This window comes from Rhinolophus ferrumequinum, chromosome 22 (genome assembly GCF_004115265.2).
Source record: "Rhinolophus ferrumequinum isolate MPI-CBG mRhiFer1 chromosome 22, mRhiFer1_v1.p, whole genome shotgun sequence".
Taxonomy (NCBI): Eukaryota; Metazoa; Chordata; class Mammalia; order Chiroptera; family Rhinolophidae; genus Rhinolophus; species Rhinolophus ferrumequinum.
In genome coordinates, this window is record NC_046305.1 from 21,292,811 (window position 1) to 21,313,727 (window position 20,917).

The following is a 20,917-nucleotide window of genomic DNA, read 5'->3' on the forward strand; positions in this document are numbered from 1 at the left end:
CCTCCTCAGCCACCAACCAAATACATTTGCAGGGGACAATGAGCAAAATGGACTTATATCGGCACATTTCTACCTCCTTGCTCACTCCGTGAGCACAGGAAACCTGGAAAGGGTAAGATGGAGACGCAAATTAGTGGAAGAAGGAAGAGAATGCCAGCAGGCAGAATAATGAACTTGCTCATCAGTCCTTGAATCACTAGGAATTGGAAGTCTATGAAGTATGTTTCCCTGTAGGAAGATGTCCCCCCACGATCTTCATCAGTTACAACAGTGTTTCTCAAAATTATCTGGTCCTAAGAATCACCTGGGATAGTACTTAATCACAGAGATTTCCAGACCTCTCCTTAACAAATTCAGATGTAGTAGGTTTGGGTCAGAGTCCTGAAATCTGAACGTAAAACAAGTTTTGAGAGAGGTTATGTTCAGTCAAGTCTGAGAAATTCTGAGTTAAAAGTTCCATATCCTACTTCCTTTCCCCATGTTTAAAAATATACAGCAAAGTGTAAATACCCATTTCCTTGCGGAAAGTGAGGTTACCGTTCTGTTGCTGTTCATTCCTATTTTCTGACTTTCATGTATAGAAAAGAAACACCTCTCTTGCTCGGTCTGTTGGTTATATGACAGAACTTCAAAGGCAATGTTCCAAACTCATTCTGACACTCATCACTGAGTTATCCAAAAAGAGAATGTACGGGGAATTTTTTAAAAATCTTGTGCAAACAGTATTGACCTTTAATTTTATTAGCTAAACACAGCTACAATTTTGACAACCACAACTGAATTGTGAAGAAACAATTCTCTGCTAGCTTGAGCGGGACGATCGGCAGTCTCCCAGGCCCAATCTAATGTTCTCCGTTAGGGAAAGGAAGTCCCAAGGTTTCCTGCAAAGGACTCTGCTAAAATAAGTATCTCCACAAAAAGCCGTGCTGCAAACGACTCTTAGCAAAACTTAATACCACTTTATTCCATAGGTAGGGTGGTATAAGAGAAAAAAAACTAAAGTCACTGCCAGTTATTAAAGCCCCCTTAAAGGGCAAATCCTCGGGTAATTATCAAACCTGCTAGCATTTCAGGGGGGAAAAAAAAACATCAAAGTAACTGGGCTATGTTTATAGATTTTATCTATGTATTTATTTAATTTGTAGAATCAATACAGCATGTTCCCTCTGCTATGATGACAGTATTAGAAGTATGTGAAAATGATTTAAAATGTAGCAATTATAAAAAATATAAAATGATTTCTTTTAAACTTTCATAATAGGAAAGTTGCACTCTGAGCACCTTCCCTTTCACAGGGGAAGTGTTTGAAAAGCAGGAAGTGTTCAAGGCCCCAGTGATCTAAGTGGATCTTCTACACATCTTCCCCACTGGTATCATCTGCTCCACTAGCTTTAATGCCCACCCATCCACTACAACTCCCAAATACCTATTGCTAACACTGAGATTTCCCCTGAATTCCAAAAGTGAACATGCGATCACCCTGGACATCGCCACTTTGTCTCCGTACCTTTGGTCCCCACACCATATCTGGTTCCCAACAGGTACCTCAGGAAGGTCTGCAGAATGAATGAGCAGATAGTGATCTCCTCCGGAGGCTTCATGAAACTTTGTTGAACTGATTTGTATTAAATAACCACCATTTTCTCATGGATCACAATTTGATTTGAGGATGGTTCACACTTAAATAATACTTTACAATCACTGAGCCCATCTGAACTCTCTTAATATGCCTGGTATTACAAAGATGATGACAATTCAGGACTAGAACACTCACCTTCTGTCTCCTAATCAAAGATAGGTCATTGTAGTAGCGAGAGGTGGAGAGAGGCATCACCTAACTCTGAGGGTTCAGGGGACCTGGCCCTGAAGAAGCTGTTTTGAAGGAGGAGTTCGCTACATTAAAGAAACGTCAAGCAACGACATGTGCAAAGCATGAGGATATGAAACGACCCAAGGGGTGAAGGGATGGGGGCGGGGGGCATTTGCAGCAATGACGATGCAGCTTCAGCAACAGGAGAGCCAGGACCAGAAAGGGTCACACTGCTCAGCTAAGCAGCACAACTTCATAGTAAAAGACCTAAGAAACCAAGCAAGAAAGGGAGACGATTTGTTTTGTGTTTCAGAAAGATCAGTCTATGAGGAAACAGGGGATGGCTTTTGTTCCTGAGGAAAAAAGGGTAGAAAGGAAAAGGAGGGGGACAGAGAAGAGGACAGAGCAGCAGGGCTGAAGACCACAGCCAAGTTTCAGACGTGGCAAAGGAACCAGGGAGATCCAATTGTCAATTGTAAGTTGTGTGGCTCTCTTCCAAACCTTTATTAAAGTCATCTAACATACACAAATGCTTTACCTGAACAGGTGTGTGTGTGTGTGTGTGTGTGTGTGTGTGTGTGTGTGTAAATCAAGTAAGAGAACCAAGTACTATGTGATAATCAGGGCAATACAGGGTGATCCCCACATAGAAATAATTCCACAAAAGCAAGGGATGAAAGACAGAGGAGGCCATGAATTGGAAGTCTCCAAAAAACACTGGAGACTATTGGAGCTATGCTTAGTCCAAGGAACGAGAGGTCAAGACCACCTTATCTAGAAATTAAGGGACTGGTAGATAGTCATTGCTAAAGTCCAATGACAATCTCATCTACAGTCTATATATAACAACATGTTCTACATAAAATCTGAAAGCTAGAGTAAACTAAGATTTTTTTTTTAATTTTAAAGAATTTCATGAAAAGAATATAAAATGATAAAACTCAAGGACATCATAAAAACTGGGATAAGAATGGCCACTTTGGTAGGCCACCTCTCTTGGGTCAAAAAGCAACCCCACCCTCATCTTGATACTTTGTAAATTACACAGGAAAGGCTGAATATTAGGCTAATAAAACTTTGTCTAATTTGAATTTCTCAAATGAATACCTAGCTTTTACTGCCACCTGCTGGTCCTTTCCGGTAGGTCTACCTTGTACTACTGATACTGATAGCCACACACATACTAAATCAATTATTACATTTAAGAATCTCTGGCCAATGCAAAAATTCTCAACAAAATGTTAGCGAACCAGATTCAACAATATATTGAAAAGGATTCTACACCATGACCAAATGGGATTCATCCCAGGGATGCAAGGATGGTTCAAGATCCATAAATCATTCCATGTGATACATTGCATTAACAAAATAAAGGATAAAAACCACATGATCATCACAATAGATGTAGAAGTATTTGACAAAATTCAATACCCTTTTGATAAAAAAAATCTCAGCAAGGTGGGTATAGAAAGAACATATCTCAACATAATAAAGGCCACATATGATGAACCTACAGCTAATATCATACTCTATGGTGAAAAGCTGGAAGCCGTTCCTCTAAGATCAGGAACAAGACGGGATGCTTACAATCACCAATTCTATTCAACATAGTATGGAAGTCCAAGCCACAACAATCAGACAAGACAAAGAAATAAAAGACATCCAAGTTGGAAAGGAAGAAGTAAAACTCTCATTATCTGCAGATGACAAGATTTTATATATAGAAAACCCTAAAGACCCTACACACACACACACACACACACACACACACACACAATTAGAACTAATAAATGAGTTCAGTAAAGTTGCAAGATACAGAATCAGTATACAGGAATCTGTTGCTTTTCTACACACCAATAATGAATGATCAGAAGAAAGAAAACAACGATCAGAAGAAGAAAGAAAACAATCTCATTTACAAATGTATCAAAAAGTTAAAATACCAAAGAGGTGAAAGGCCTGTCTTAAAACTATAAAACACTGAAAAACAAAAATTGAACAAGGTACAAATAAATGGAAGGATATACCTTGCTCATAAATTGGAAAGATTACTATTGCTAAAATGTCCTTACAACCTAAAGTAATATACAGACTCAATGCAATCCCTATTGAAATACCAATGGCATTCTTTTCAGAATTAAGACAACTAATCCTAAAATTTATATGGAATCACAAAAGACCCTAAATAGCCAGAGCAATCTCGAGAAAGAAGAACTATATTACAAAGCTACAATAATCAAAACAGTATGGCACTGTCATAAAAACACACACATAGATCAGTGGAATAGAATAGAAAGCCCAGAAATAAATCCTCACTCATGTGGTCGATTAATTTACAACAAAGGAAGAATGTACAATGGGGTAAAGACAGTCTCTTCAATAACTGGTGTTGGCAAAACTGGACAGATACATGTGATAAAATGAAACCTGACCACTTCCTTACACCATACACAAAGAAAAATCCTCAAAATGGATTGAAGACTTAAATGTTAGACCTGAAACTATAAAATTCCTAGAAGAATATACATGCAATAAAATCTCTGACATCTCTCTTAGCAATACCTTTTTGGATATATAACCTCAGGCAAGGAAAACAAAAGAAAAAATAAACAAATGGGACTATATCAAACTAAAAAGCTTTTGTACAACAAAGGAAACCATCAACGAAAAGACAGCCTACAAATGGGAGAGATATTCGTCAATGATACATCTGATAAGGGGTTAATATCCAAAATATATAAAGAACTCATACAACTTAATACCAAAAAAAAAAATCCAATAGAGAAATGGGCAGAGAACCTGAATAAACATTTCTCCCAAGAGGACATACAGATGTTCAATAGACATATGAAAAGAAGCTCAATATCACTAATCATCAGGGAAATGCAAATTAAAACTACAATAAAATATCACCTTACACCTGTCAGAATAGCCATCATCAATAAATCAACAAATAACAAGTGCTGGCAAGGATGTGGAGAAAAGGGAACCCTTGTACACTTTTGATGGATTGTAAATTGGTACAGCCACTATGAAAAACGGTATGAAGATTCCTCAAAAAGTTAAAACTACTATTACCATATGACCCAGCAATCCCACTTCTGGGTATTTATCTGAAGAAAACAAAACCACTAACTGAAAAAGATATATGAACCCCATGTTAACTGCAGCATTATTTACAATAGCCAAGATATGGAAGCAACCTAAGTGTCCGTCAATAAATGAATGTGGTACATTTTCTTTATCCAATGGAATATTGTTCAGCAACAACAAAAAATGAAATCTTGCCATTTACGACAACATAGATGGAACTACAGGGTATTATGCTAAACGAAATAAGTCAGACAGAGAAAGACAAATACTGTATGATTTCACTTACATGTGGAATCAAAAATAAATAAATAAATAAACAAAACAGAGAGAACACAGATATAGAGAACTAGCTAGTGGTTGCCAAGGGGAGGGGTGGGGGGGTGGGAATGAGAAAATAAAAAGGAACCTCAGCCAGATAGAGCATCAAATCAAAACGTGACAGCATTGCACATAGAAAGCTGTGATACGAAGCAGGAGCCCCAGACAGAGCAGCTGTACCCTGATAAAGCCACCCCAGCCAGGCTGATCACCCCCAGGCCCTCTGTCAACACCCAACACCCTGAGGGCACATCTGTGTCTGGGAGCAGATGCCCACTAACCAGGCTCATGGAGACTGACCTACCTTGCCAGAATGCCATTTTACCATGTTAGAGTGAGAATTATCACCTCTAACGTACCGCGGGCCTCGTATTCTCCTCTAAGAGCCCTTTTTCTCTCCAGGTCAGCCATATAGGAAAGCAAATTACTCACTCAGAGAGTTGCTGAGTGAGGATGAAATCAGGACTGTGGCATTGGCCAGAGAACACACATCTGACGGCATCCAGCTCTGAGAGGTGTAGGCGTCGAGCCCCACAACAGAGACTTCGTGCCATGGACATGACAAAGCAAGTTGCTGTAACGTACTATCCCTTCCCAGTCACTGCTGGAATGGCAAGCACCAGGACTTGCCTTCTGGATGGTTCCTCACTGAGTTCTCACCACATCACCGCCCTCTCTGGTTGGCGGAATCTCTCCTCGAGTCTGATTAAAGCCTCCAATGACCCTACCATCCGGCGAGTGCTGACCAAGACCCACGCCTCGGATCCACTGTGCGTTCACGTACCAGTCTGCTCACGGTAACGGGCTGTACTTTCCCTATTTCCACGCTGTTGGAGGCGCTCCATGGAAGTAGTTCCCCGTACTTCCAATAAAACTTCCAATAAACAGTTAACAACAATCGCCATTTGTTGAATGATTAGAAGTTTACAAAGAGCTTGCACATCCCTACGGCTGCCATTCCTCGCAAACACCCCCGGGGGTTCTTTGGGTAAATACCATGATTCTTACTTTACTGATAAGGACACTGAGATTCAGAGATGGTAAGTGGGTTTTCCAAGGTCACAGAATTAGTGAATATAAGGTTGAAACTAAAATTCAGATCTTTGGGCCCCAACTGAGTCTACAGAGGGCACGTGCTTTTAACAGTGAACATAAAGGAACTGTGCCTGACCGGCTGCATTACTCATACATAACAAACTTTGATGGAGCGTCCATTATTAGCTGTGTACTGTTCTGGGCACTGGGGACACCACGGTGACCAATTTAAGGTTCCTACTTCCATGGAACATACATTCAGTGGTAAGAGACAAACGAGGAGACGTTCAGCTGGTGATGAGCTCAGTGCAGAGGATAAAAGAGGGCGGTGTAAAGTGCTGGTGGCTATTTCTGTTTGGGTCGCCAGGGGAAGCTTCTTAGGAAAAGACATTGAAACTGAGATGGCAATGACAGAAGTCACACAATGATGAGGGGAAGAGCATGCCTTCCTACCTGAAGGGCCAGCAAAGAAACCACCCTAAGGTGGGACCGTGCTGGCCTTGCCTGCAGAAGAACAAGGAGCCAGTGCAGTGGAGGGCAGGGGTCTGAGGCAAGCTGAGGGAGGTGGGTAGGAGCCAAACCACATGGCGTTTTGTTATGGAGGATCAGTCTGGTTTTATTCAGCATAATGGAAAGCCATCACGCTGCTACAGAAATGTGCTGCTTTTCAGTGAAGTCACACCATTCTAGAACAGGTTTTATACCCCAGCATCCCGAAGTCTCAGTCAATCAGACCCCTATTCCTATGATTTTTATGAATTCACAATGCTTCCTCAACCGGTAAGAGATATTTGAAAAACTCAGAACACAACTGATCTTGGGGGAAGGAGAAAGATTTTTCCCATCTGAAAACCCATACATGGGAGGTTCATAGTTTCAACGGACAAATGAAGCTCCAGGAAGCCCAGCACGGCTCCCAGGAGGCACTGACTGTCTCTTAGAAGAGCTCCGTTCAGAAACGCTGGGAGAAACAGCCAGACTCCACTCCACACCCACCCTGACAGCCGCTCTCCCTCAGGACCATGCTGCTCTCCCACAGTTCACTACTCAGATGGCAGCCTGACAGCTGCTTTCTCCGGGACTCAGCAACACAACCAACTGTCCTATAGAAAAGGGAGGTTCGGAAACACCACAGGCGCGGGGAGCAGGGCAGGAGAATCAGGAAAAGAGAAGGATGGCGGTGGGGGTGGGGGTGGAGGAGACGTATGCCTCCTAAACAGAAATTCCTTGCACAAGAAAACACAGTCCCTCACACCCACTCTTAAACACTGATGACACTGGCAATGAAAATGGCCCTGTTGGTCTAAAGACCAGTTTGGCAATGAGTAGCCAAAGACTTTGACCTAGGAAATCACCCTCAGGAAATCATCAGGGATGAGTTCAACCAGGCTTATGCAAATATGTTCACTACAGCATTATTTATAAAAGGGCAAATTTTAAATAATGACCAGCAACAGAATTTCAGTTAAATAAATAACAGTAAAGCCATAGGAAGGAACACCAAAACAACTGTGAAATCACACTCTATTTTTTAATAGCATCTAAAAGAATATTTCATCACGTAAGGAAAAATTCAAAATATACTAAGCTTAAAAAGAAGGTAGTAAGGAAAACAGGGCAATGAGCACATCCTTATAAATAACCTGGACAAGAAACAAAAGGTAAACGGGAAGATGGAGGGCACCTGAAGAGACTGCCACAGTTTTATTTTCCACTCTCTGCACTGCTAGTGTGCTCACCTGTGAGCACGTGACCATTATTAAAAACTCATTTCAGTAACAGTTGAGCATCAGGAGGGTACAGAGAACAATGATCAGAAAAGTGAGCACGGTCCTTTCTGGCAAAAACATTTGGACCTGCACCTCTGTACAAACAATTCCTGAGCTTCCTGCCTGCAGTGGGTGCAGCAGGCTTCAGACGGCTGTCTAAAATCAACACTGCACATGTTAAGACCTGACTGCAGTCTCCCTCTTAGTCTTCATTCCTTACCATACCTGGGCATCACACACACACACCCTGCTCCTTGAGGCAAATGTATCAGTGGTTTTCATTTCTATGCATTTCACGCAAGAAGCCCACACCAGTCCTGACTGGCCAACAGGCACTGTGGCAGTGCCATGCACACAGTGCTGTGCCAGAGCCAAATGAGAGGGAGAGAAGGTAGCAGAAAGAACAAGGGCCTGCCAATCAACATACATGCCTCCCACCTAAGCTTGGCCACCAACCAGCAGTGACCTTGGAAAGGCCACTGAGCTTCTCAGAGCCTCCATTTTCTAATTTATAAAATGAGAGTGCTAGACAAATCTGTGAGGTCCAATTCGGCTCTAAAATTCTGGAGTTTAAAAATTGCCCAAAGGTCTCACCTCCAAAGAAATACCTGGACCAGAGGAAAAAGATGGCTCAAAGGACCTGGAGCCCAGAGGATCGTCCCAAACTATTTCCATTTTACAATAACTCTCACTGGACAAGTCCGGAACCTGCAGAACAATTTAGGTGCCTCCTCATTTGGGCCTGTCGGGGAAGCCACTTTTTGTAACACCACTGTTAAGCATTTACTTGATCCTGCAAAAGCACCACTTACTTTTGCTCTCCATGCAGTTCTGCGTTCCTGTATAGGGAGACGAATCATTCCACTTTGTCCAGGACTGCCGGGCTCCCCAGCATGAGACTTGCAGTGCCAAACCCAGGACAGTCCCTGGCAAACCCGGTCAGCTGGTCACTCTACCTCTCCGTATGTCTTGTTTGGTTTGCTGCTCCTGAAACACCCTCTACACTCTATAGCAACACAAAACACAACACACCTTTCTGACCTGTGCACACCTCAAATCAACACCATCGCAGATGATCAGCAGTGAATTCTTTGGGGTGCCTCAAGGACACGTCTGTCCTCAGGTAAGAGTGCCTTCACTCACCTCCTCCCGTTAGGTGCTCTAAGAGTGGCAGGGTTTTTTGGTAGTCAATAAGAGAAAAAACACAATGGAATTTTTATTCAACAAAAACCACAGGAAATAAGAAAACCCTCTTTTGGCATTGAACCACCACTATACGTTATTTCACTGCATTGTTAATACTCTAAAGAAGACAGCAACTAGAAAACAAAGGAAACATATGGCTGACAATGGAAGAGTCAACAAAATGCTCCATTTGTTCACTTCTTGATTCTTTTGACAAATATGCATGGAGCACTTATTCTGTGCCAGGCAAACAAAAAGAGAGACACAGTCACATGGGGTTTATAATCTCCATGTCTGCTAATCATTAATGGCTATTAATCAAAGCATTTAACACACACATTTGCCAAACTGGCTGCATGCTGCTTACCTATCATAAAAGTTAAAACAGTAACTATATCACCCGTAAGATCACAGAAAAATAAAAAGTACAACAGGATATCCATCCGTTTGTTTCGTCTAAAACATTGCATATTAATAAAAGATAGACATTTTTTGTGCCATTTTTTGTAACCCTACAGGGCACCTGACACCATTTATGAAACTGACCTGAAAATTTTGAAAAGAGAAGTCAAAGAGCAAAAAATGAGCGTGTCCAAAGCAAGAAGACAGACAGGACACTGTTACACTGCTTGTCATTAACCAGCTGCACCCAGTCACCCCTTAGACTCCACGTGCGAGAATTCAGAAGCGCTGGAGTGAATCAAAGTCCACAGCCCATGTCAGCTGCAGAGAAATCTTAGAACAGGGGGCAAAGGAAAATAAGCGTCCTGGACTCCATTTTCAGAAGACCTCTACGTATGCAAGAGAGAGAGGATGACACAGGCAAACGGCTAGTTTATTCTCAGGGCCAAGTCTTCAGAAACCAGCGCCAACATTCACATCGTGCGGCAGGTAAGAGAAGCTGACATCAGTCGCTTTCAATCATCTACTGGTCATCCAAGAGTGTTGAGAAGACCTGTTTAGTTACAAGAATGTCTGAGTAGAGCTTCAGTAAGTGTGGATCGGAAGGCTGATGGCACCTCACCCACAGGTGCCAGAGGCAGACTCCCGGCCTTCATCCCTGACTCCGGCCTCTCCCCCTCACCCCCACAGCCAATCTTCTAGTAATGCTAGTCACCTCTACCTCACAAATGTCCCAAATTTGCTTTTATGTCCATTACCATAAATCCTAAAACACTAATTAGCCTGGTTCAGGCCTCCATTACCACATCTACCTTTTCTTACTTCCATCTAGCTTTCCACCAAGACACACAAACACACACACACACACACACACACACACACACATCACAGGAGCTTTCTAACCATGTTGAACTTCTTCCATTTTCCCAAATATGCCCTCAGATCTCTCATCTTTAAACGTTTGGATGTGCCGGTCCCTCTGCCGAGAGCCCCCTTGCCCAGCTCATTGCCCCATCTATCTAGTATGTGTTTCATTCCCAATCATCCTTCAGGTTTCCTTTACACTTTGCTTCCTCCAAGAAGCCTTTGCACACTCCTGTAGACTGAAGTAGGTACTACTCCTCTGTGCTCCCACAGCACCCTGGACTTCTACCATCACGGGACCTATCGGCCTGCACTGCAATAGGTTTCGTTTCTCTGCGTTTTTCCCTAAGCAACTCTTTAGACCACGGATTCTGCAAGGACAGAGGCTGGACTTGCCTCATTCATCTATGTGTGCTTGTCCACTAAACCAAATCAGCTCATTCAGCTCATTCAGATCAACCATTTCCTTTGGGAATGAGCAGAGCACAGTTCCTTGACTGTCAGTGTCCATCTGGATTTCCCACTTGGCTACTAGGCTCCACCTCCTGGCCAGACTCTCGGACCCAAGGTTGGCTGTGCCCTGATTTCTGTCTCCTGGCCTAGATCCGTCCAGAGGCCCAATGCATTGATAGGCACTACCTGGAGAGGAGCCCGTGTTGTATAAATGAGCCACAGAGGGCCTGTATATTGGCTCCTAAGTTGTTACTTTATTCACAGCATGCTGAGACCTATTAGCTCAAAGCCTGCCGGTGTCAAACTCAAATTTTTATATATCCAATTGTTTTAAATATAGCCCAAATAAGCAGACCTTTGGCCATCTACAGCCTGCCTCCTTTGCATACACTGCGAAACTGTGCCCAACACCTGCTAGTCTTAGACAAAACAAACCCCAGAGCTACACAGGTCCCAAGCTACTGCTGCCCTTCAGAGTTCTCTGACCCAGAGTCTCCCCAAGGGATGTCACCGAAGCACCTCACTTTTCTCTGATCCCACTTTCCCCAGAAAGTGCCCTTGGCCTCCTTCCCTTCTGAGTGGGGACCCCCATAATGTAGGCTCTGGAAGGACTCATATTGTGAGGGACTTCCCTCAAATGCAAATCCGTCAAAGCACCACCGAAATAAAGCTTGTGTGACTACCACCTTGGGCTCATGTCTTTCTCTTTGATCAGCCTTGGAATCCCTCCAGCCCCCTACAGGCAGAAATCTGGGGAATTCTGCATATTTATAACTTTTATGTAGTCGCAGTTGGATAACTTGTAATCTGTCTTGTAATGCTAGCTTTAAATTTATCATCTGTCTTAGTCAATACTGCTTCTAAAACCTAATTTTCACTTGCAGCGTTCTGTTTCAACAATTTAGGATGGCTTCCTAGCTCTCATGACCTTGAATATCCATCTCAAATCTTACTGGACTTTCAAGCTTTAGTCCCTATTCTGTCTCGGACACCAAATGGGGGCACTGGCTTTATCATTCCAATCAATGCTTCTGGTGCACGCTCCTGGCAAACAGCCCTGGAGCTATACTATAACTTTATCCATGGATGATGTAAGAAGAAGGACTCGTACTGAGTGCTCTAGGAAATTTCTAGTTTCCATCCCTAAGATTCCATGGTTCATAATATTCGCAGCAAAGCTTACACTAACGTGGCTGGAGATAGAATCGAAGATAATGAATAAAATAGTAAATTACATTTATGGGCTTGTTTGTAGATCTACAGAAAAGGAAAGAGATTTGTTAGCATAATCAGATCCGGTGCCTTGATTTTTAAAAAGTTATTTGTTATGACACTGAGTAAGCCTAAGATCCTGCTAAGAAATGCTGAAAGGAAATAATTCATCATCCATGCTTCTGAAGCCCAACTGTATTTTCTTAGTGAAGTTAGAGCTATCCAAAAATATCCAAAAATGAGGTCTCACTTCACACAAACCAAACAGTGCAGTGGATAAGAAATGTTAACACATCTTAACTACTAATTTTTCCCTTGTGGACATTAGCCAAAGTTTAGGCTTTAAGGACTTGGCTCGGGAAAATGACTGAGAATCTGAAGATAATGGCACAGGACATGGGATTATTAGAGAGGTACATATAACTACAAAGGCTAGAAGTGATCGTGGTCTCAGATTACTTATTTTAGGGACCTGTTGATTTGAATGGTTCTATCTGCCTGTCCTCCAGGTTGCATTAACTTTTTGCAGAATAAGGTACTCTAATCTTTGCATCTTGCTCTGGCTTCAGCGGCATCAATACCTGACAAATGTGTACAGAAGTATTTTCTGCTGAGGGAAAATTCTCAGGTGCTGGGTACGGTGTCTAACCAAAGAAAAAGACCCCCAGCTATAATTTGACAATGAATATACATGTAATGTGAATATCAAAAGCAAAAGAGAGAAAGAAATGGAAGCAATATTTAAATAATGACTAAGAATTTCCCCAAATTAACATCAGACACAAAACCAAAGATCTAGGAAATTCAGAGAACACCAAGCGGAATAAATGCCCCTAAAACTACACCTAGGCATATCATATTCAAAGAGCGGAAAATCAAAGATAAAGAAAAAAATATTGAAAGAAGCCAGAGGGCAAAAAAACACCTAACCTATAGAGAGGAACAAAGATAAGAATGACATCCAGCTTCTCCTCAGAAACCATGCAAGCAAGAAGAAAGTAGTGAGAAATAGTTATACTGTTTGGGCGGGGGGAACCCTAGAATTCTGTATCCTGCAAAATTATCCTTCAAAAGTGAATGAGAAATAGAGTTCTCAGACAAACAAAAATGGTAGAATTTGTTTCCAGTAGACTTGCCTTGCAATAAATGTTTTTTAAAAGTTCTTCAGAAAGAAGGAAAATAATATAGGTCAGAAACTGGGATCAACATTTTCAAAAAAGGAAGAGTATCAGAGAAGGAATAAGTAAAATATAAATACAAACTTTTCTTATTCTTATTTTTAATTATCTAACAGATAACAGTCAGCTCAAAATAAAAGCAACAACGTAGTGATGACTACAGTTTATAGGTATATAAGTGAAATAAAGGACAACAATCATACAGGTGACAGGAGGAAGGAATTAGGAATCTTTTGCTATAAGGAGAAATTAGGAATATATTATTATAAGGTACGTGAACTACTATGAAGTGGTATATAGTGTTATCTGACAGTGGACTTGGATTAGCTGTAAATATATATCGCAAACTCTATGGCAACTCCTAAAAAACAGATAAAAAACAAGCAAATGAAAAGATGCTCCATATCGTATGTCACTAGGAAACTGCAAATTAAAACAATGAGGTGCCACTACACGCCTATTAGAATGGCCAAAATCCAGAACACTGACAACACTAAATGCTGGTGAGGATATGGAGCAACAGGAATTCTCATTCGTTGTTGATGAGAATGCAAAATGATATGGCCACTTTGGAAAAACAGTATGGTAGTTTCTTAGAAAAAATAAATATACTCTCACCATACAATCCAGAAATTGCACCCCTTAGTATTTACTCGAAAGAGTTGAAAACTTATGTCCACACAAAAACCTGCACACAGATGCTTATAGCATCTTTACTCATAACTGCAAAACCTGGAATCAACTAAGATGTCTGTCAGTGGGTAGATGGATAAATAAACTGTGGTGCACCCAGACCATGGAATATTGTTCAACACTAAACAGAAATGAACTATCAAGCCATTAAAAGACATGGAGAAACTTTAAAGGCGTATCAGTAAGTAAAAGGAATCAATATGAAAAAGCTACATACTGTATGGTTCCAACTACATGACATTCTAGCAAAAGTAAAGCTATGGAGATGGTAAAAGTTCAGTGATTGACAGGGCTTGGGGGAGGAAGGGATGAATAGACCAAGCACAGAGGACTTTTAGGGCCGTGAAAACATTCTATATCTTATAATAAACATATACTCGTATATCATTCATTACACAGCAGTCAAAACCCACAGAGTAAATCCTAATGCAAACTATGGAATTGGGGTGATAATGAGGTGCCGCATAGGTTCATCTGTTGCAACAAATGGACCACTCTGGTGGGGATGTTGATGGTGGGAGAAGCGGTGCGTGTGGGGGTCAGGGGATAAACAGGAATTCTCTGTCCCTTCCTCTCAGTATCGCTGTAAACCTAAAACTGCTCTACAAATAAAGTCCATTGAGAAAAAAGTTTTTAAGAAGGGAATCATAAACATGTCTTTGTGGAGAGGGTGAGAGAAGGTGACGGGGTTACAGGTACAAACAAGGGGTCCAGGATTCCGGCTCATTCTTAATCGGAATGGTAGATGCACGAACGGATCACGGACGACTCTTCCACGTCACGGGATTTACCACCCTCGTGCTGACCTCAGATAATCGTTGTATGAGACAACCGCTTTTCCTCCTTGTTCAAGCTACATTTTGAGTTGTATGTTCTATCACTCATAGTTAAGATAACCCAAACTGGTAACAGCCTCTTAATTTGGATGCAGTACAAATGGGATTCTATTTAACATAAACCATCATTTAATCCTATTCTGTTTGGTCTAATCACGTCGTTAAAACCTTAGAATATTAGTTACCCCAACTATCAAAAAGATTTGTTTGGAAAGAAGAGGATGTCATTAAACAGCTCAGCATTTTTCCAATCCAAAAAAGCCTCTTGCGTGAAAACATTCTGATTAAGCAAGTGTGACACCAAGGACAATCAGGATTTCTTTTTTTTAATCTATAAATTACCAAACAGATAAGGAGTCGGGCTTGTACTCTTGCCCTCGGCAGGGAGCAGCTTAATCTGGCCGGAAGATCACACATTTCCCATTGGGGCAACAGGCTGGAGGTCAGACCACAGGGCTGAATTCAGTTACCACAGGGAGTTCTTGAAAGGAGAGCAAAGAAGGAAATGACGAGATTTAGTTCAGGAAAAGGGCATGGTCACTGTTGTTTTGGCCAGAGGAATAAGGAACGGCAGTTTCTCCACAGATAAGTCCTACACTGGAGACCATGTCCTGGCTGAGGAAATGACTTCCATCGCACCTCGTACTCGCAGATACAAAGAAATGGGTAGACGAGGGAAAAAGGGACCAACAGAGGGACGTACACACCATTTGTTCTATGTACCGGACACTTTACAAAATAAGCCCTTCACATGCATCGTTTCAATTAGTCCTTAAAACAACCCACACATTTCTGCTCTCTGGACAGGTAGACATGTAGAGAGTTTCAGCAAGCGGCCAAAGGCTGCCCCTCGTGGTAGGTAGAGCTGAGATTCAAACCTACGTCTGTCTGACTCTAAAGCCCGCATTCATATTGTTCTCTTTATATCGTACACAAGAACAACATAAAACACTGCAGAAGAACTCGGTCTTGGAGCATTGCGCTCAGCAGGCACTCAGACGCGGCCCTCGGCATCGCTTCCCCTCTCCTGTCAAGCGCAGGGCTGCCCGCACCCCACTAAGCGTAGTCACATTCCGTTATGAAAAGAGATTGCTACCCTCCTTGGTTCCAGACCACAGAGGCAGGGCCTCACCTCCATCAACCATTTCACATATACATCATCTTGGCCACGAGAGGAGCAAGGTTAAAAAAAAAGAGAAGAAAAAGAGGGTTTGCTTGAGGCAACTGCACCCTCATCTGCCCCGAGTCCAGCTTGACCCTGAAGCTAACAGGTGATGCCTGGTCTATGACAGCAGAATGTCCGCCATTACCTAAGGTCCAGCAGGAGACGGCCCCCAGGACGTGGGCGCTGCCATAGATGGCGTGCATGTACATGAGGTGAACCATCAGCTCTGCCAGGCACCAGGAGCAGAAGAGGCGGCCCAGCCCCCGGGCAAGGACGGAAAGACCAACCTTCAGTGAGCACTGCCCTGGCTGCTGCATCTACAGTGGGAACAAAACAAGTCATTAGATGGCGTCTCCATCTTTCCAGTCTTTCAGGTAGTCCCCAAGACAACGTTTTCAATAAACTTCCCAAAAATATTATTGCTGTATCTACTAAAATAGGTTGATGTGATTTGCTTTGGGATCACTCCATGTTCTTGAGTGAAGAAGTTATGTCCAAACCTGAAAACTCTGTCCCAGAATAAGAATGGGGGCAAGAGGGTGGGGAACGGTCAGCAAGCCAGCCTAGCACCAGGAGCCAAGACGGGTTCTGCAGACCTTCTTCACCCCAGCCACAACCCTGTCAAAACCTGAGGGGCCAGAAGCTCCCGCGCTCTTCCTCGGGACACTGGGGTCTCTTTGGGTTCAGTGTCACCCTGCCTATCTTCATCCATCACCCACTGACGTCGAAGGCTGATAAAAGTAGGACTGAGTCAAGAAGGGGCACAGGACTGGTAAGAGAAAAGGAGAAGGACAGATGACACCTGAGAACAAGGCGAAAAGTAGGTGCAGGTGTGTCATCTTAACTTAAGCTGTTTTGGAAACCAGGCAGAGTAAACACAAGCAGGGACAATACATGGCACAGGTCTCTTGTGTAGCAGGAGGTACAGTGCGACAGTTAAGAGCACAGACTTCAGAGTCAGACAAAATCAGGATCAGATTCTAGCACAAACCACACAGCAGTGTGGTCCTGAGCAAGTTACTTCCCCTCTCTGAGGCTTGGTTTCTTCATATATACAGGGAAAAGATTGTGATGATTAAATAAAATATATGATGTACTAGGTAGAGCACTTGGCATATAGAAAACACTGGATCATTGGAAGCTAATATCTGATAATATATGTCTCCTATTGCACTTCTTCACCTTCTTCCCTCATGGCGTCCTAGACTACCAGGCACAGGGCAGAATTAGTAGACAATTCAGAGCCAGACATCACGGGTGACAGAGGGATGTTTTGATTTTCATGGATACAGACAAACCCCTGAGAGTATACTCGAGATGTGTGGAAAACATAGACCAAAAAAGTTAAAAGTTCTGCCTGAGTATCCTGGTTCTGTGGTCTCATCTCACTGCCTGCTGTATGGGGATGCACAAGTGTCGAAAGCACATAGATTCTGAAATGCATAAGCATGCTGTAAAATTTGAAGTGAATTCAATTTCAGCCTTACACCACTAGACAAACAGAAAAACAAAAGGGAGCGTGGAAGTTTGCTGGATCTTACATGAACAAGATTTTATGAGACTGAAGCCTGCCTTGAATTGCAACAGTGAAGAGAATGCATACAGGATGAAGCTGCATCTGCCACCATGAGCTGGCAGAAGCAATGGACTTGATTCAGCGTTTGACAACGAGGGCTCAAGACACGACATAAACAAGAAGGGCTCATTCCTAGGGGAAGGTGGTCCTGACGTACTTCTTAAGCTTCCACTCTCCTCCAACATCCAGGAACAGGGGGTCTCACTGCAGCCAAGAGGAGTGGCAGAAACTGCCCTAGAACGACGAGCAATCTGCACGCCAGGGGATTTATTTTTATTCCATTTTGACCATATACTCTACCACTTTCTCCACTGTCCTCTTACAGCAAGAAGCCAGATTAAGAAATTCTGTCTGGTTCGGTGGTATTACAATAATCTGCAAAATGGATTTTCTTTTTGCCATCTGCTGGGTTATAACACTAAGGACAGCTCCTTGGTTTAACGTTTTTTAAATGTAAATTGATCAAACTAATGGGAATTTCCTTTTTCCTTTAGTTTTCTGCAGTTCACCTCAGGAAGGTATTTTGCCCAGCCACACCATCCAGCACTGTTCAAGCCACAGCAACTGCTCCGCAGGGTTCAGTTATGAAGGGGAAGTGCTAGCTGGAAGGGTCATCCAGGAATGCGCACTGGGCACATGGGGGATTTGCAGACTTGTATGGATCCCAGCTAACGGCAAGCACAGCTGTACTACCTGACCCAATGCAGAACCCTTGCCAGGCATCAACGGAGGGTGGTTTTCATTTGAATCCTCAGCTCGAGCGCCTACGTGCTCTGCCGATCCTACAGCCTACGTCAACAAGCTGGTGGACGGCTAAATACTCCGTGCACACACCTACATGCCCAATCATTTGTGTCTGTGTTATCTAATTCAGAGGAAAAAGGAAATAACCCAGATGTCCAACAGTAGGGGGGTTGGTTAAATGCATGAGTGTCCCCCATGTTATGGAGCCATGAAAACTATTTTTGTTCAATATGCAAAAATAACGAAAGGCTAGAAGGCTATACAGCAAATTGGCAACCACGACTGTCATCTTTCCATGGTACGATTTTTCAGTTGTTTTCATCAATTGATTATTTTTATGATGGGGTCGGGGGCGGGGGAAGTAATGTAACTTTACCACATTGTGAAGACTGGCCCTCTCTGCTAGTGAGGCAAGGCCATCTGTTTCTTCACCCTTCTAAAAACGGCCTAGCTTCAGGATCTCCCCCGGGGAAGGCCAGCATCGGCTAGGATGCTTTTCCCTCTTTATTTCTCCTTACCTTCCCACCTCACTCATAGATTTTCTTAGCTATGGACTGAGTTCCTCCTAGTTAATTTTCTTCCCTTTTCCAGCTCTCTAAAGCAAATTCATTTTGACCTACAATGACCATCAGCAAATGAGGAAAATATTACAAACAACATAATGTCCATGGGTCTGTGGAGGCTGGAAGAGTTCACACCAAGGCCGAGGCCAAGATAAGACACAAAGAGGCCAAAACCATTCCAGACCACCAGACAGGCCTTTCTTGGTGCCAGATCCTGGGAGGGAAGTAAGTTCCCGGGCTGAATGTGACACTGGCCTCAAAAGCAGTGTTCACAGAAGACAATCTTCACACAATTGAATGTCTCCAGTTTCTAAATAAGCAACTCTGAATATGGCCTGTAGGCCCCTGAGCATAAGCCAACCACAAGCTCAGGTCCCCTGAAGGCCAGACCTATACCTGAGGCCTTGGAGTGTTACAGGGACACCCCACCCAGGAGCAGGGAAGCAGCTGGATGGGAAGGGAGCCCCACAAGGCAACCAGGAAAATACGTCTCTCTAGTTGCCTCTCAGCTCCAGGCAATCACAGTTCAAGGTCAGTTCAGAGACCCTCTTTTTCCCTCCCCAAACAGTGTGCAGTCTAAAATGACACAAATATCTGTAATTAAGAAGAGATACCAGGTGCATTTTGTGACTGACTGGCTTCCCAGTAATGACTTACCTACGTTCCTGAGGGCAAAATTTCCTTACCAGGTTTAAGAAGGCATAATTATGTGTCACCACTGGACCAGAAGCATGGACTTTTCTCTGCAATGCTCCTTCTTTGAGGCTGGATGTCTCCTCATGCACGGTAACAGAAATGTCTATTCCTTCATTGTACAAGTAAACACAGCAGAAGGACAACAATCTGATTTTTCATTCTATTTGCTTTTACCTTAAAAAGTGGTCATTGGTCTTTCTTTAGAGTCGGGTAATTATTAGTCTATTTATATCTTCAATCTAGTTGACTCACTTTCATTTAAAAAATTCAGCATTTGCCCCTTGTCACTCCAGCAGGAAGAAAAGACATGCTACACACAGCTCACCTAACGAGCACGATCGCTCTCTTGTCTGCGTGCAAAGCAATTAACTCAATACACTCATATTTCTAACTTATGGGAGTGCCAACCTTAAGACTACTGGAAACTGCCATCAATGGGATTTTTCAGTTAAGGCACCACTAAGAAATACACATTAACTCATCTGCAAAGTGCATTTTAAAACCTCATTTTATGCTAATTGCGTAAAAAGGAATATCAAAGCCTTTTAAAGATATTCTGATGATTAAAGATGACAGTTCTCAAAGAGAAAAGGTTTTCTTCACACTAATAATACATATGTTTGAGGGCACCAAACAAAAGCCTTCCCAGGAGCCTACTGTGCCACTTCTGCTCCAGCCTCTGGTTCAAGGGCATCAGAGTCGGGGGTTTATTCCTTTGTGATGGCAAGCTGCTGTCCAGTCCATCCGTGGTCACAAACCACACCTACCTCTGCTCCCAACAAGCCATTCCCTAATCAGCCCCTTACTGCCCCTCCCCAGGCATCCAGACCAAGGCTGGTGGTATTCAGTGGTCTCCACCAGAACAGCAAGTGGGGCCTGCAGGTGGTGTCGCTGCCACAGGACTGGGACCTGGGCTGGCCAGGTTGCGCCTCCAGCCCCACATGGCCACCAGGCCACACGGCATCTTCTGACTCCTGAGGGCGCACCAAGTCAGTGCAACAGGCTCTCGTCTTTACTCCTTCCAGCCCAATCAGCATTCTACTAGCCTCTCTTTGCCTCCATCTTAACCATCTGTAAAGTGGGAATAACAACAGTATCCCTCTCCCGGGGCTGTGGTGAGGATGAAATGAGTTAGAACACGTAAAGCTTGGCTTGGAGCAAAGTCTCAGTTAGTATTGTTTACTACAACCCATATTATTCCAGGAGCTTTCTAGAACCATAACCCACCTCAAACCCTGCGCAGTCTGTCTGGGTCATTGACTGCCCACCTGGCTCTTGCCAGCCAGAGCCACTCAGGGGCTGGGCCCTCCCCTGTACCTGCAGCA

General features: G+C 43.1%; 1 protein-coding gene across 3 annotated transcripts in view; it reads right to left on the minus strand.

The window, feature by feature from the left end:
- HHAT (hedgehog acyltransferase) overlaps window positions 1-20,917 on the minus strand; it is a 255,303-nt gene that overhangs the window by 174,819 nt on the left and 59,567 nt on the right. For all 3 annotated transcript variants that reach the window (XM_033094166.1, XM_033094165.1, XM_033094167.1), the window contains one exon: window positions 16,159-16,330. In XM_033094166.1, coding sequence (XP_032950057.1) covers window positions 16,159-16,330 — 172 coding nt within the window. The remainder of the gene's footprint in view (window positions 1-16,158; window positions 16,331-20,917) is intronic.